At 38.5% G+C, this 13,629-nt stretch overlaps 1 protein-coding gene across 3 annotated transcripts in view; it reads right to left on the minus strand.

The window, feature by feature from the left end:
- The window catches only part of RNF130 (ring finger protein 130), a 55,823-nt gene that overhangs the window by 35,582 nt on the left and 6,612 nt on the right, over positions 1-13,629 (minus strand). For all 3 annotated transcript variants that reach the window (XM_030957158.1, XM_030957159.1, XM_030957156.1), the window contains one exon: positions 9,248-9,442. In XM_030957158.1, the coding sequence (XP_030813018.1) occupies positions 9,248-9,442 (195 nt within the window). The remainder of the gene's footprint in view (positions 1-9,247; positions 9,443-13,629) is intronic.

Below are 13,629 nucleotides of genomic sequence, written 5' to 3' on the forward strand. Positions count from 1 at the left end.
AAGCTAAAGTCCTTGCAATAAGTCTCTGATAGTGGCTGCTGATGCTGCAGACACAGCATGAAGCACACAGACTGCACTAATCTCATGCTTGTGAAAGAATACTGTCCTCTCTTTAAATAGCAGAGAAAATTTAACTGCAACTGAGTCCTTTCATCACTTCTTCCTGAAAAACCTAAACATAGCACATTTACCTGAATAATTCTGCTGGTGAAAATTTCAGAGTACTTCCTTAGAAAACACAAATTTCCCATTCCACGATAAAGGCAAAGATTGGTCCAGACAGTCACTTAAAAGATGGATTCAGACAGTGAAATGCTTTGAGTGCAGCAATAGGATCATCATCATCATAATGTAATTGGAAATAGAACTGCCCATCCTCAAAAGCCAGACTTCCCTATTCTTCTATTACTTCTCTATTCTTCTGTTAAAATCCTGTAGCTGTGTGCTAAGCGTTTCTGAATGCAATATATCAGAAATAAAATTACAGCAACACCTACTCTTCAGTACCCAGGAAAGGGATCAGTCCTATTACTGTGAGCGACAGATTTCTTGGAATAACATCAACTAACAGTGAAACCACTTCAACAAAATTTGGGATCCCAGAAAATGACAAAGAAAGCAGGAAAACACTACTGAAGGCTATGGCTGTATATGAAATTTTGAGAGACCAATTGTGAGTTCTGTGAAAACACCAGAAGACATCTAAGCTGCATGAGAGCAGAGGTGGAAGCAAGGATCACCTCTACAAGGGAAGGGATTCAGCCACAGAGGATAAAATCCATGGAACCACTGAGATAAAGGGTAAGGGAAAGGCATACTGACTTGTATGCAAAGCTGTGCTGCTAGAAAAAGCAAGCTTGGGGAGAACTGTTCTTAAATACAAATTCTGTGGCACAACAGTGGGGAAACCCACACATTTATCAGGTACTTTAACATTTTTGTCTGATGCAAAAGAAAGAAATGTGTTGTGAAGAATAACTCTTGCATTCTAAACAGGTTTATGGGAAAGCAGACACCAAGAGGACGAGCCTTGGCATATCTTCAGAGTCATTAAAACCGGTCTAGCTGCACATATTTTTATTTTGATCTAATCAGAAAGTAAACAAGAGCATATCCAAGCTGTCAACACATGAGCAATCTCAAGAGTAGAATATGTTATTTGAGATGTCCCAAATCAAATACTTTTGAAAACAGAAAAAGACCATAATATTTGACAGTTATTGCATTCTAAACAAGACAAGAATTTAATGCCAAGAATATACATTAATTTTAAAATGAGACTAGTAGCATTTCAAAACATTTGTCTTCCTGTTGCCTTAATAATATTGAAAATGTTGAATTATTCCCTGTATGTAAACATTTAGTTTAGGATGCCTATTTTATGTAGTTTCAGACACCAGAACAGATTTTACTAAATTACCATGAGAAAAATCATGAAGGGCAGCAGCATTTGAAACTATTACCCAAAAGTCAGGCTTTCAAAGGTGCCTCAGTTAAATACAACCAGTGGAACAACCTTCTATCCCAAAACACTGAACAGGCATTTTCAGAAATCACAAGTCTCTTTGCTGCACAAACCTATGCAAAACAACCTAAATAAAAAAGCTTCTAAAATTAAAACTGGAATTCTCTCAACTCAAGAGGGCAAAGAAGTAGGTATTTCAAGTTCAGTGAGGAAAAGGCTTCTATGAAATACTGTCAATGTGAATCTGAAGAACACTCAAAAGTCTTCTCTGTAGCAAGAAGAATTTCAACAGATTTCACTTGGTCAGGTAGAGAGGGTCCTGCTCTGTGCCCCTTAAACATGATTACAGACATTTCAGTGTTCTGCAATGTGCCAGGCACTGCTGTACTGCAGACATGATGGACCATCACAAAGCCCTGCTCCTTTAAGAAGAGCAGGAATTGATTGAGGCATATGATTAGAAAACCAGAAACAGCAAGAGCAGCTTTTCAAAGATGGGTGTGACACAATTAAATTCAAAACAAATATTAAAGCTTAATCAGATTCTTGTTGTGCTAGTCTGTAGCACATTAAGTTCATAAGTGATAAATAATAAACTTGTAAGCCCATCCTCCTTCATTAAACAAGAAACAATGCCTCAGTATAATGTCCTTGCTGTATTTTTGATCAGCTTTATAATCCACTCTGACCAAGAGTTCCTAAAAGGAGAACCAAATAGCAAAATCAATTGAGAAAACGGTTGGGCTGTATTTAGATGACAACTGCTGACACATTATTTCATAACCCAATTGCTCTATTCTGATACTCAGGGAAATGTTTCTTAAGGAGGAATTTGCATGCAATAAAAACAGGTAGTCACAGCCACATCCTGATTCATTCACAAGTCCAAATCGTGCTGATACACGTGAGCTGGGGAGCCACAGCCCTGATTTCCTCAGCCTTGTCAAGGTCAAGCTGTCTCTGTCCTACACCCAACCCACTCCAGAAAACCAATGCTCACAGCCTCTCAAAGAACCAGCACAACATCAGAATGTATAAAAGGTGTTGGGCTTTGGCTTCTCTGTAGATCATTTCCTCCTCACCCAAGGAGCTCCTCTATCTTCCATCCCAAGTCATATGACACTAAGCACTGCTAGGATCCTCTATAAAGCTACAAGATGCACCCACCTCTTCATTGTTAGAGTCCCTCAAGTTCCAGAATCTCTGCCCAGTCTTTAAACATGCTACTTCAATGCTTCTGATGGGCAGCAGGAGGACAGACCCATGGCTGGGCCAAGAAGGGGAGAGACTTTATAAATCCCTGGAATTTGAACGGCAGCAGAGTTCCCTTAGAATAGCAGGGACATTGGGTTTGGGGACTTGGGGCTTCTTGTGCTCCCCTCCTTTGAATCACTGTGATAATTCCACATATATCACATATTCCCTTTCTGTGGAAGGACTTTTATCTCTTGGGAATTACATTTATATATTATATATTTTGTGCATGCGACCTTTACACTAGGAACCTTTACACTAGGACCTTTACACTAGGGTTCTTTACACTAAGAAAAACCAAGCCTAGACATAGGAAAAGCAGACAGATGTTGCAGTGACTTTACAGACATTTCACACTCTCTTAGCAATGCTTCTTTGCATCTGCTTGCACTACAGTTTTATCTTTTTTAAAGGAAATGGACATTCCACCTAAATAATGCTGGAAGAATAAAAAAATCTTGGCACAAAGAAATGTATCACTTGATCATCTCCTTTCCACAATCTGTGCAGGGATTTTTTATTTCTTTTACTCACATTTTTACATGGCATTTAACCATGTTTATTGCAAGTAAACTGATTTGCAGTCTCTTTCAAGGCATTAATACTTTTATTGTTAAGGTATTTAGTATGCTAGCAAAGGAGACCAAATTTTATATTCCAACCTTGAACAAATGCAAATGAATAAAAAGCTGAAGGATCACTTTAAGTTTTGACTAGGGAAATGGGGTAATCCTAACACATTACAAACCACTGAAAAAAAAGTGTCACAGTTTAACACACTTCTGAAATATCTATGTCTGCCTATCTTCAGAAGATATTTTTGCTGATTTGAAAATAGCTTTTCTTCACTTTCTATACTTCTAAACAATGTCCAAAAAATCTGTTACAGTGTTACACTCTTGATTCCTCAATAATATTAATGCAGTGTAGACCTCACTGACTCATTCATCAATGTAAAACACACTTGGATTTTCGTAATTGTCTCTTGCATTCCATAGTGTGACCAGTGCTAGCAGGTGGCTTACATTTTGCCATTTCTGGATAGCAGTTGGTGTTCCCACTAATGGATGGTGCAGCTAAAAAACCCAGGGATTTCTAAAAAAGGGCAATTTGTCATGCTCATGTATTTTCTTCTATAGACTTCTGTACACATCTCTCAATCTGGACACGGACAGTCGTTCCAAAAAAATTCAGCAAAGCGCCAAAGAGAAATGGCAAGACAGCCTTACCCAAGGACACTACAAAATACTTTGAGAGATTTATAAATAGCATATTCATAGATTAATATCATAAATTTGGTTCTACTGAGTCCATAGATATGGGGAATTACTCTGCTGCTGGAGCTCAGACTTTGGATAAGAAGAAGAATGTAATTACTTACAGTCACTAACAGTCCCGTGGGCCTTTTCACAGCCACAGAACTAATTACCCTTTCAGCTGGCTGAGTTAAAATGAGCCTGACTGCTGTTATTTCAGTTGTGGATGAGGCATGTATGACACAGAAACACTGGTAGGCAGTTCTGCAAGGCACCAAGGCAATGATGGCTCTGTAAAGGGGTTTCCCTGGATTGCCTTGAAGAGACAAGGGCTTCCTTACGGTCCAGAATCAGCATGTCAAACACTCCTCTCCACATCTCTAAGTGTCAGACATCTCCATCTACTGTGTGACAGATTTTCCTGATTGATACACCTCCAAGGAATGTAGTGGGAAAGGGGATCAACAACAAAGCTGTTGACACTCATCTTCCATATTTTCAATTAGCAAACATAAACAAAAAAAAATCAAATATATGTAAACAATGCTTAAACTATTAATTACTTTGCCTTTTATAAAGGCTTCAGCTTTAATGACTCAGCTCTTTCCTTTTCATTAATAGTCTAAGATAAATTACTAATAATACATTTTAATAACAATATTGTAATATAAAATAAAATTAGTTTGGACCTGTGGATTATAACTAGGTCTCAGTAATCCAGGGCAAGTTTTGCAGTGGATTTGGTGTCGAGCTAAAACATTCATCAGCACACATTTGTGCAAGATAATCTGCAGTGCACCCCGCCAGAGCTTTCATGCATCAGTTCAGCTGAGAGTTACATAAAGAGACATTTGTGAGAAGAAGGCAAGCAGCAGAGTTAACAGATGAGGTGCTCAGGGATCAGCGCCACAACAGAGGACAGTGGCACCTCGACTGCCAGCTCTATTGTACCCACTAGGAATGAGGGCAAGAACGTGGAATAGCCATTAGGTGGCAACAACTTCAAATTGCTTCCTGTCCCTCCTGCCTCTGACCCACTGACCTAAAACAATCCACAGAACATACAGGCAGATTTAGCACAGTTCAAAGCAAGTACAGCCCTTGCTTCTCACCTCAGTGTGCTTTTTCAGCAAACAGAAGGCCATGAAAAATCCTTCCCTTGGAAGGAAGCTGTTTCTGGGAGCCCATGTTGGACAGCTCTTGCACAGTGCCATGGCAGGGGAACATCACCTGTGCACATCATGGAACAGAAACACCTTCCTCCAGAAATTAATGAGGTGTTTCTTTAGAAGAGCAATGAAGACTGATCTTGATGATATGCATCTGCATCTTAGTTCAAAAGACCTTAAAATATTTACCTGTATTGGGTAAAGCTGTTTATATCCTTCTGGAAATTTTTAGGTGCTGATAAACCATGGTTACTGGAATCCAGCAACTTCATTTTGACACTGTCCTTTATATGTGGTTTTTTCTGTCTGTATTTTTTCAATAAATTCTTAGTATGAAATTTGAACTTTAGAGGCTTGTTTGGCACATATTTTTCTCTATAAATCAAAATAAAAGTCTATATCTTAAGACAGAAATTCAGTATCATAAAATCATAGAATGTCTTGGAAGAGATCTTAAAAATGACCCAGTTCCAACCTCCCCATATTTAACTATTTTGTACTTAACAGTATTGTCTCCACCATGCACAAACAAAAAAAAAAATCAAAATGTTATTTAACCTGAATTTTCTTCCTTTTCCCATAACTGCTTATAAAGGAGACAGCTACTACAGATTTTCTTCACCACACAGGCTCTTTTTTACATTAGACAGTATCAGTTTTGCTTTAACAGAAGCAGCAAGCAAAACCACTCATAAAACTGCCTTCCTGCCAGTGACATCATAGTCTAACAATCTGTGCTGGGAAGAGTGTCCTTTGCTTAGGCTGATAGAAGACATCTACAGGATTGTGCAAAGTAAGTATACACTGACATATACAAGGATATGCACAAAGGAAGAAAAAATAATCTTGCAAACAACATCAACAGAAATACAGGTATTTATAAAAAAAAGCTGACCAATTCCTGAAGGTCATTACCTACTTCAAAACTCAAAGGTGAAAATGAAGGGGCAGAGACTTGGTGGACTATGACACAAGAGAAAGCAAATTCTGCTATTAGCAGTAGAAAGTGTTCATTTGACACAGTGATGATAGACTGATTCCAGAGTGACAGTTGTTATCCAGCCACCAGAAGGAATTGCCATTCTGCTAAGTAACATTTTGAGTACGAACAAATTTCCATAAGAATAAAATTTTCAAATGTGTATTCAAGCATAAAATAGCTTGGATAAAATATTAATCCTACAGGTGAAAAGTGCTTCCTAAGCTCTTTTCACAGGGAATCACCTCTCTGCAGGTGGGCAACATACAAAAATCTGTGTAATGTGTTATTTATTTTTACCACAGACACCCTCTGAGTGGGTGATTCGAATTCATGGAAATATCCAAGCAGGAAAGCTTGCAGCTCATAATGTGCATTATAAGCAGTTGCTGCTTTCCTCTCTGCTTCACCAGGAAGACAGAATATTTCTAAATCTTAATATGCAGCAGTACAAAGATTATGTTACAGTAGGATAAAATAAAATCTTGGTCTTTAGAAAGAAAATATAGACTCATTAACTTGGTCATCAACACAGCTGCCAAATTGTTTTGTGAAGACTGCATTTTTAAAGAAAGGAGGAATACTGCACAGCAATAGACATCATATGGAGCTAACACCAACTTGGTAGCTCACCTCCATCCTCACCTGCTATCAGCTCCAACACATTAACTTAATCAGTGCAGAACAGCTCTCAAATACACAGGGTCAGCTCCTGCCAGCCTTTAGGGACAGAAAACACTAAAGAGAAGTGATGTAGTGCACTGGAATATCTAATTAGCTGATCACACAGAATCAATTAGGGTGGAAGAGACCTCTGAGATGACTGTTCACCACCTAAAAAGCACACAAGCAGTCTATAGTTGAAAAGGCAGAAAAAGGAAGACCAGGGAATGGCCTGAATGTGTGCCGATCTGCTTTTAAGTGTTAGAAAAGACTCATCCCCCAAGCACAGGTTCAGGAATCTGTCTCCCTCCTGGAATAACTCCAAAGAAGGGGAATGCTGGATTCTAAACCCTCCCTGTGCTGAGGCTAACACCAAAGGACTAGTCTACATCTCAATTACACAGCATTACAGTTCCTCCATCAGCCCACCAGGAAGTTATCTGCAGGAAACTCTGCAAAGTGATTGCTGAGGAAATCCCTCACATGTCCAGAACAATCAAAACAAAGGCTGTGGAGCAACATTTCTCTTCACTCCAGATGCTACTTCAGTTCTAAAAAATTACTTTTAGCCTGTCACGTAGTTTGAACACAAGTCCAACATTAATTTTGAGATAGAGCCTTCAGCCCAAACCAGGGCAGATTCCAGAGTTTACTGAGCACACACACCTAAAACCCAATATTTCATATACACAGAGCTAAAACATGCATCATCTCCAGTAACTGCATTTTTTTAAAGCTTGCCATAAGTAAGAGTAAATATTTGGAACTCAGCATGCTGAAGGCAGTATTGGTCTTTTTCCCAAATATCAGCTACCCAAACAGCTGCCTGGCTACCTTACAAGACACTCTTTTACCTACAGCAGTTCTCAAATTCTACATCTTAGATGGTATTTCAACCAACCAGAAATACTAGGCCTATTGATAAGGTTTCAAAGGCAACACACTGATCTTCAGAGCTGAAACAGGGAGTGAACAAGGATTTCCTAATAAAAGACAGACCCCATCTTGCTGCTGTAAAGCAACTGTCAATCTATACAGCATTATGAGAAAGAGGGTATTAAAGTTATAATCAAACTCATATGATTTAACATATAATAGAGCCAACAATGCTAAAGCTGTATTAGTAGCAGTAGCCTTTTTCCTCACACACTGATGTATTCCAGACCACAGGAAAACTACAATCATTGCTAAATAGAGCATATTTATATAAATATTCTTAGAGGTAGTTCAAAGAGTCCAGAGCAGAAGCTTTAAGAGGGTACTATAACTGTAGAGAGAAATGGGGGATATTAAAAAAACAAAACAAAAACCAGGAAGTTGGCAAAAAATATTAGAATATGTGACTTCTCACCTGTAGATTGCTTATAAAAATGTCAAAGCAAGGTACCTGAGATAAAAATCAACTATCAACAGGCTTTGAATTGCTACACGGAGGTCAAAACCCTCCTGCAAAATTCCTGTGATACAGACAGCTGGGAAGGTGAAACCTCTTTAACATTTGCCTTGTTAAAAAAAGAAAGAAACAACCATAGCATTTCTTTAGTCAAGGAATTCAGTTCTAGTTGTGTGACAATATGCAGAGCAATAATTAAGAAATTCTAGTTTCCAAGCAACCCCCTATGCTAAAAGAGACTGAAAATATCCTAAAAAAAAAAAATCAGCCATCAGTACCACCACCAAATATAGAGATATGCCTTTTCTGATTAAGCTAAATAGCTCCAAAAGGAGGAAATCTTCTGGAAAATGAAAAAGGTAGTTATCAGAATTGCAAAAATCATTTAAACCAAGGAAAATGTTTACATATGAGGCTTCCAGCAACAAAAGTAAGTCACAAGGAACAGTAAAATTTTACACATAGGCATCTAAAGATGCCTATGTGTAAAACAAGAGAACTCTCTAGAAAAACAGACTTCCAGCATTATTCTGGACAATTTACAGAGGCAAATCCAATTCATTGTTTTGTTGATTCCTGTACGGCACTCAGACTTCCATTGTAGAAAGAGAATCCTCTGTAAACTGTCATCAAAAAAGCATGCAAGCTCAGATCCCAAAATACTGCTGTTAACATTTGAAAGTCCCCACCAGAACAGTGAGTTGCAGACATGCTGCTAAGAATTCTTCAGGTTCAGATGCTTTGTGAAATTCTAGATCTCCCATTATATCTGTATGTTAGCTTCTCTTCTGCAGAAAGGTCTGAAAGATTGCTCCTCAGCTCTTACAGGCATTTCCTCACTCCAACATACACACATCCCCACTGCAGAGGTAAGTGTTCCTCACTGGATAAATGTATGCTAAAGGAAAATAACTTTGCAGAATTACTGGCTTATTTCACTATATTGCATATATGCAAATATCATTAGAGAATGGCTGCTTCCAATACCATCTGTCCAATGCCAAGGGCTCTTCAGCAATAGTTTATATGGCAAAAGCATTATAGTGAAGGAGATTACATTTTATTTACCTTGATGAGTCATTGTGACAGGTTCTTCACTGGATACATTGTTGTAAATGACCACAGCTGTGGCATTATGTGAAGCTGCTCGCAGTATTTTCTCTTTAAATGTACAATTTCCCCTCTGTAGTAAAGCAATCCACTGCTTGGTGTTTGGTGGGACCTGGAAACGTGTTCGAGGGTCACAGCCCTGACGATCTGTAACTGAAATGGGAAACAAATTTACAGAGGCCCATTCTTCTAACAGGCAAAACAAAGAAAAAAAAAGAAAAATCCTAATTCCAAGTTGCTGAAATACTTAAAGGTTATGCACAAGGAAGCCACTATTCTCTTGTGAAGAAAGTCTAAAGATAACCATATTCTTATGAAAATAAGATTTTAAAAAAAGAAGTCTCATGCTTTGAAAGCTGTGACTATATGCCCAAGAATTAGGCTCACTAAAACAAGCTATTTTTAACTCCAGTGCAGCTAGAATAATGAATTCACATTCAAATCAATACCTGCCTAGAGGCTGAAAAAAATTAGAATATGGTTCATCTGCTGTAGGCATTTACAAAACAGCTGTTTATCAGTCATTCTGGGGAGTACAAGTCTTTTTTTCTTCCTAATGCAGCCACAAATATCACTGCAGTGGGAAGTACAATTAAACAAAGCAGGTTGTGAAAACAAGATTTCAGAGCTATCTGCCATGTGCAGGCTACTGTAAGAAAGGACAACATTAAAAGCTGATCTTGTAAAATCCCAGCAGCCAACATCAGCTTTTTACATATGCACATTTTGTCTACAAGGAAATGTATTCGAATTCATAGAGAAACAAATGGGTTTCCAAACACAATGCACTCGTCAGCTAAACAGGTATAGATTGTATAAAGGAAGCGTAACAGAAATGGCAAATGCCAGATGTCTGAATTCAACAGTGTGCAAAGCTCTTTTATCCCTTCTGATGGTGTAACATATCCTGGAACAACCCAAAGCCACAGAGCTGGGTACAAAAGACACAAAACCCAAGGCAGAAGGAACTTCCCAGCAGCTGAAACCAGTGAAAGACAGATCTGTTTGCACAACTGGAAACACAGTTTAGTCTGATACACTGGTCATATCATTAAAGGATTTTAATTTAGAGCCAACAACAGTTTATAATGCAAATATATTTATCCCTTTGAATGCCAAGTGTATAATAATCTTTGGCTACTAAAAATAGTTGGGATAAACAGTGACTTTTTTCAAGACATAAAAAACCAATCTATTTGCATAATAGCTTAGAAAACATTACAGTTCTGCAATGAAGGAGCAAATCAAATGAAGGTCTCCCATAATTTTTTTTCCTTTTCAAGAAGTGAGTTGAGCACAACTATGAGATTTCAGCAAAATAATCTACCACCAAAAAAATATCCAGTTTAACATATTAGTTGGAAACAAAACAAGAGGTCTTTTTAAGCATGCTCAGCTTAACACAGCTGAAGTTAAAATCTGTAACAAAGGAGATTCAAGGAGTTAAAGATGTTTTCTGAAACAAAATCTTCTGTTTGCCTAAAGAGAGCTAGTGCAGCTGAATCTATACTGTGGCAGACATACAGGAAGTCCTTGCATCTCTTAATTTGGACAAGAAGTGCCTCTCCCTGTTCCCCTGGAAGGAGGGTGGGGAGCCAGATACCAGCACATCCTTTTCACAATTGTTTTTCAAGCCTGTATTAGACATCTCAGACATGGAGGGCTATTTGCTGTATTTTTGTTTCATACAGGCATCAGGGAAAATCTGAAATACAGATGCCTGAAGCCAAGTTTTATATAGTGTTTTCTTCCATTACCCTGACATCATTACTCAAATCCTTGTGGAAATTGCTAGCTAGCACTGATCCACATGTGTTTTGCAGCACTGGTGATGGCCATCACAAACACCAACAATCACAGAAGAGCATGTTCATGCCCACTGCACTTTTGCAGCTTGTCTTTGTAATCTTAAACTTGAGAACAGTATGTATTTTTGAAAGGAATTACAGTCCTTTTTGAAATGAAGACTCACAACACAGCATGTGTGCCACCAACCTTTTTGCCCTCTGTTAAGATAAAAGCTGTTTAATGCACAATTCCCCCTTGTTCTGAACATTTCCACTCAAACATGGAAGGGGGAAAGCACCAGCAGACTGTGATAGGAAGTCCCTCAAGCCTTGCAAGCTAAAAATCCCATCCTTCTCCCATGAAATCACATTCAAGAATCTCAGGTATGATACATCTGTTGGAAAATACCATTTTCTAAATGGCTACAATTCCACAGAATCCCCTAAAACAGCCAAAAATAACTCTGAAAGTAGACACTATGGCCAACATAAATTTACCTAACATATATGGGATTATTAAAAACAGTAACCCCACAGATTATATACTGTTTCCTTCAGTACAATCATGATCAAAACTAAAATATGAAGTAAAAACAAAAATGGCCACAGTTGGGTTATTACAGTGAAAAAACCATAAAAGCAACAAAGAGCACCTTGAATGATGAAGAAGCATTCTCCAAATACATGCAGGCACCTTGAAATTTATATGCTTGAAAATTTTTAGCTTAAAAAGCAACAGAGAAAGCAGTGAGAGATAACAGAAACTGCATTGGTGGGAAAAGTAGTACAAAATTTTCTACCACAGTAGAGATCAAAGTCTCTCTCAGCTGTGGACAGAGCTATGAAATGTTACTGGATAAAGCAAAAGAATTAGGAAACAAGATATTAAGAGATTAAAGCTTTCCAGATATAGACCAACAAACACCACTCAAATGCTTACAGCATGTTATTCCTGACGAGGTGTCTTCAGTATATCCTGATGAAAATTTAACAGCTGACAACATTAGCTCAGCACTATTTAAGTAATACAAAAACATTGAGATAAATCTGGTTGGTTTAAATCTGGTTGAGATAAATCTCAACTGTCTGCAAGTCACTTGAGATTTAACAAAAAGTCACAACCCACTTTTCTTTGCATTAGCATTCTATTACACCACACAAATGTTAAGTAATCTTTTCACTTTTAACTAAATAAAATTCAGAAACAATAGTGAAAAATGTGGGGTGTTCTGTTTGTCTTTTCAATAGACTGAAGATACTCTGAAAAGCGTGGAAGTCTTAAAATCACAGTCACCCTTCTAGAATAGTGAGAGGGTTACAATGAAACACCTCCTGTACAGCTCACGTGTCAGGGACATCAGTGGCCACTGATGGGGACACACATGAACAGGGTCAGCCAGAATCACCTCTGACACTCCCCACTACCCTGCCCTCAATGATCTGCTATCCAAAGTTCAACTGGAATCAACAACACACAGGTTGCAAGCATTACCTGGATGATCACAGAATTGTTTGGGTTGGAAAAGACCTCTAAGATCATCGAGTCCAACCAGTAACCTGGCACTGTTGTGTTCACCACTAAACCATGTTCCTGAGTACCACATCTACAAGACGTTTAATTCCCTCCAGGTATGGTGGCTCCACCACTGCCCTGGGCAATCTGGTTCAGCACTTGACAATTCTTTTAGTGATGAAATTTTCCCCAATATTGAATCTAACTCCCACCAGGCACAGCTTGAGGCAGTTTCCTCTCACTGTGCCACTTGCTGCCTGGGAGAAGAGGCTGAACATCACCTGGCTCCACCCTCCAGTCAGGGAGCTTTGGACAGCAACAAGATCCTCCCTGAGCCTCCTTTTCTGCAGCTCCCTCAGCCTCTCCTCATCAGACCTGTGCTTCAGCCCCTTCCCCAGCTCCTTTGTCCTTCTCTGGACATATTCCACTATCTCAGTGTTTTTCTTGTAGTGAGAGGCCCAAAACTGATGTTACTTGCAAGAATGAAAAGCAACTTCATATCAAATTATTCTAAAACAAATTATTTGCACAGAGAAAGACATGATCAGAAGCCACTCATGTAAGTTCAGAAAATATAAGCATACATAAAGCCATTTAAGTAAGTTTCCCTATAGGGGTGCTACTGTTCTGGCTTATTTGAAATAGAAGCTATTTACCCTGCCTGTCTCTGTGTTTATCTATGCATCATGTGTTGGCAAAATCCCCAATTTTCTGGTTTAGAAGGTTTAGAAGTGGCAGCCTGCTGGGTTAAAGAGCTATGTACAATGTTGTTGTAAATATCTCCCTTCCTAACATAAGTCCCAACACCACAGAAGAGCCTCTTTACAGAAGAATCAGCTGTGATTTAAGTACCTACCATTAGGCTCATGTTTGTTTTTGCTTTAGGAGAGCTTGTTTCCTTTTGCAGAATACACAGGGCTGCTTAATCTGTAGAACTGTTTTTCTTTGAGCATTTTTTATAATTCAAGACCCCTTTCTGCTGAAGGACTGAGGTTTGTGACAGCATTTTAGGGATTCATGGGAAAAAATAGTTAATGATG

The sequence above is a fragment of the Camarhynchus parvulus genome, chromosome 13 (assembly GCF_901933205.1).
Source record: "Camarhynchus parvulus chromosome 13, STF_HiC, whole genome shotgun sequence".
Lineage (NCBI taxonomy): Eukaryota > Metazoa > Chordata > Aves > Passeriformes > Thraupidae > Camarhynchus > Camarhynchus parvulus.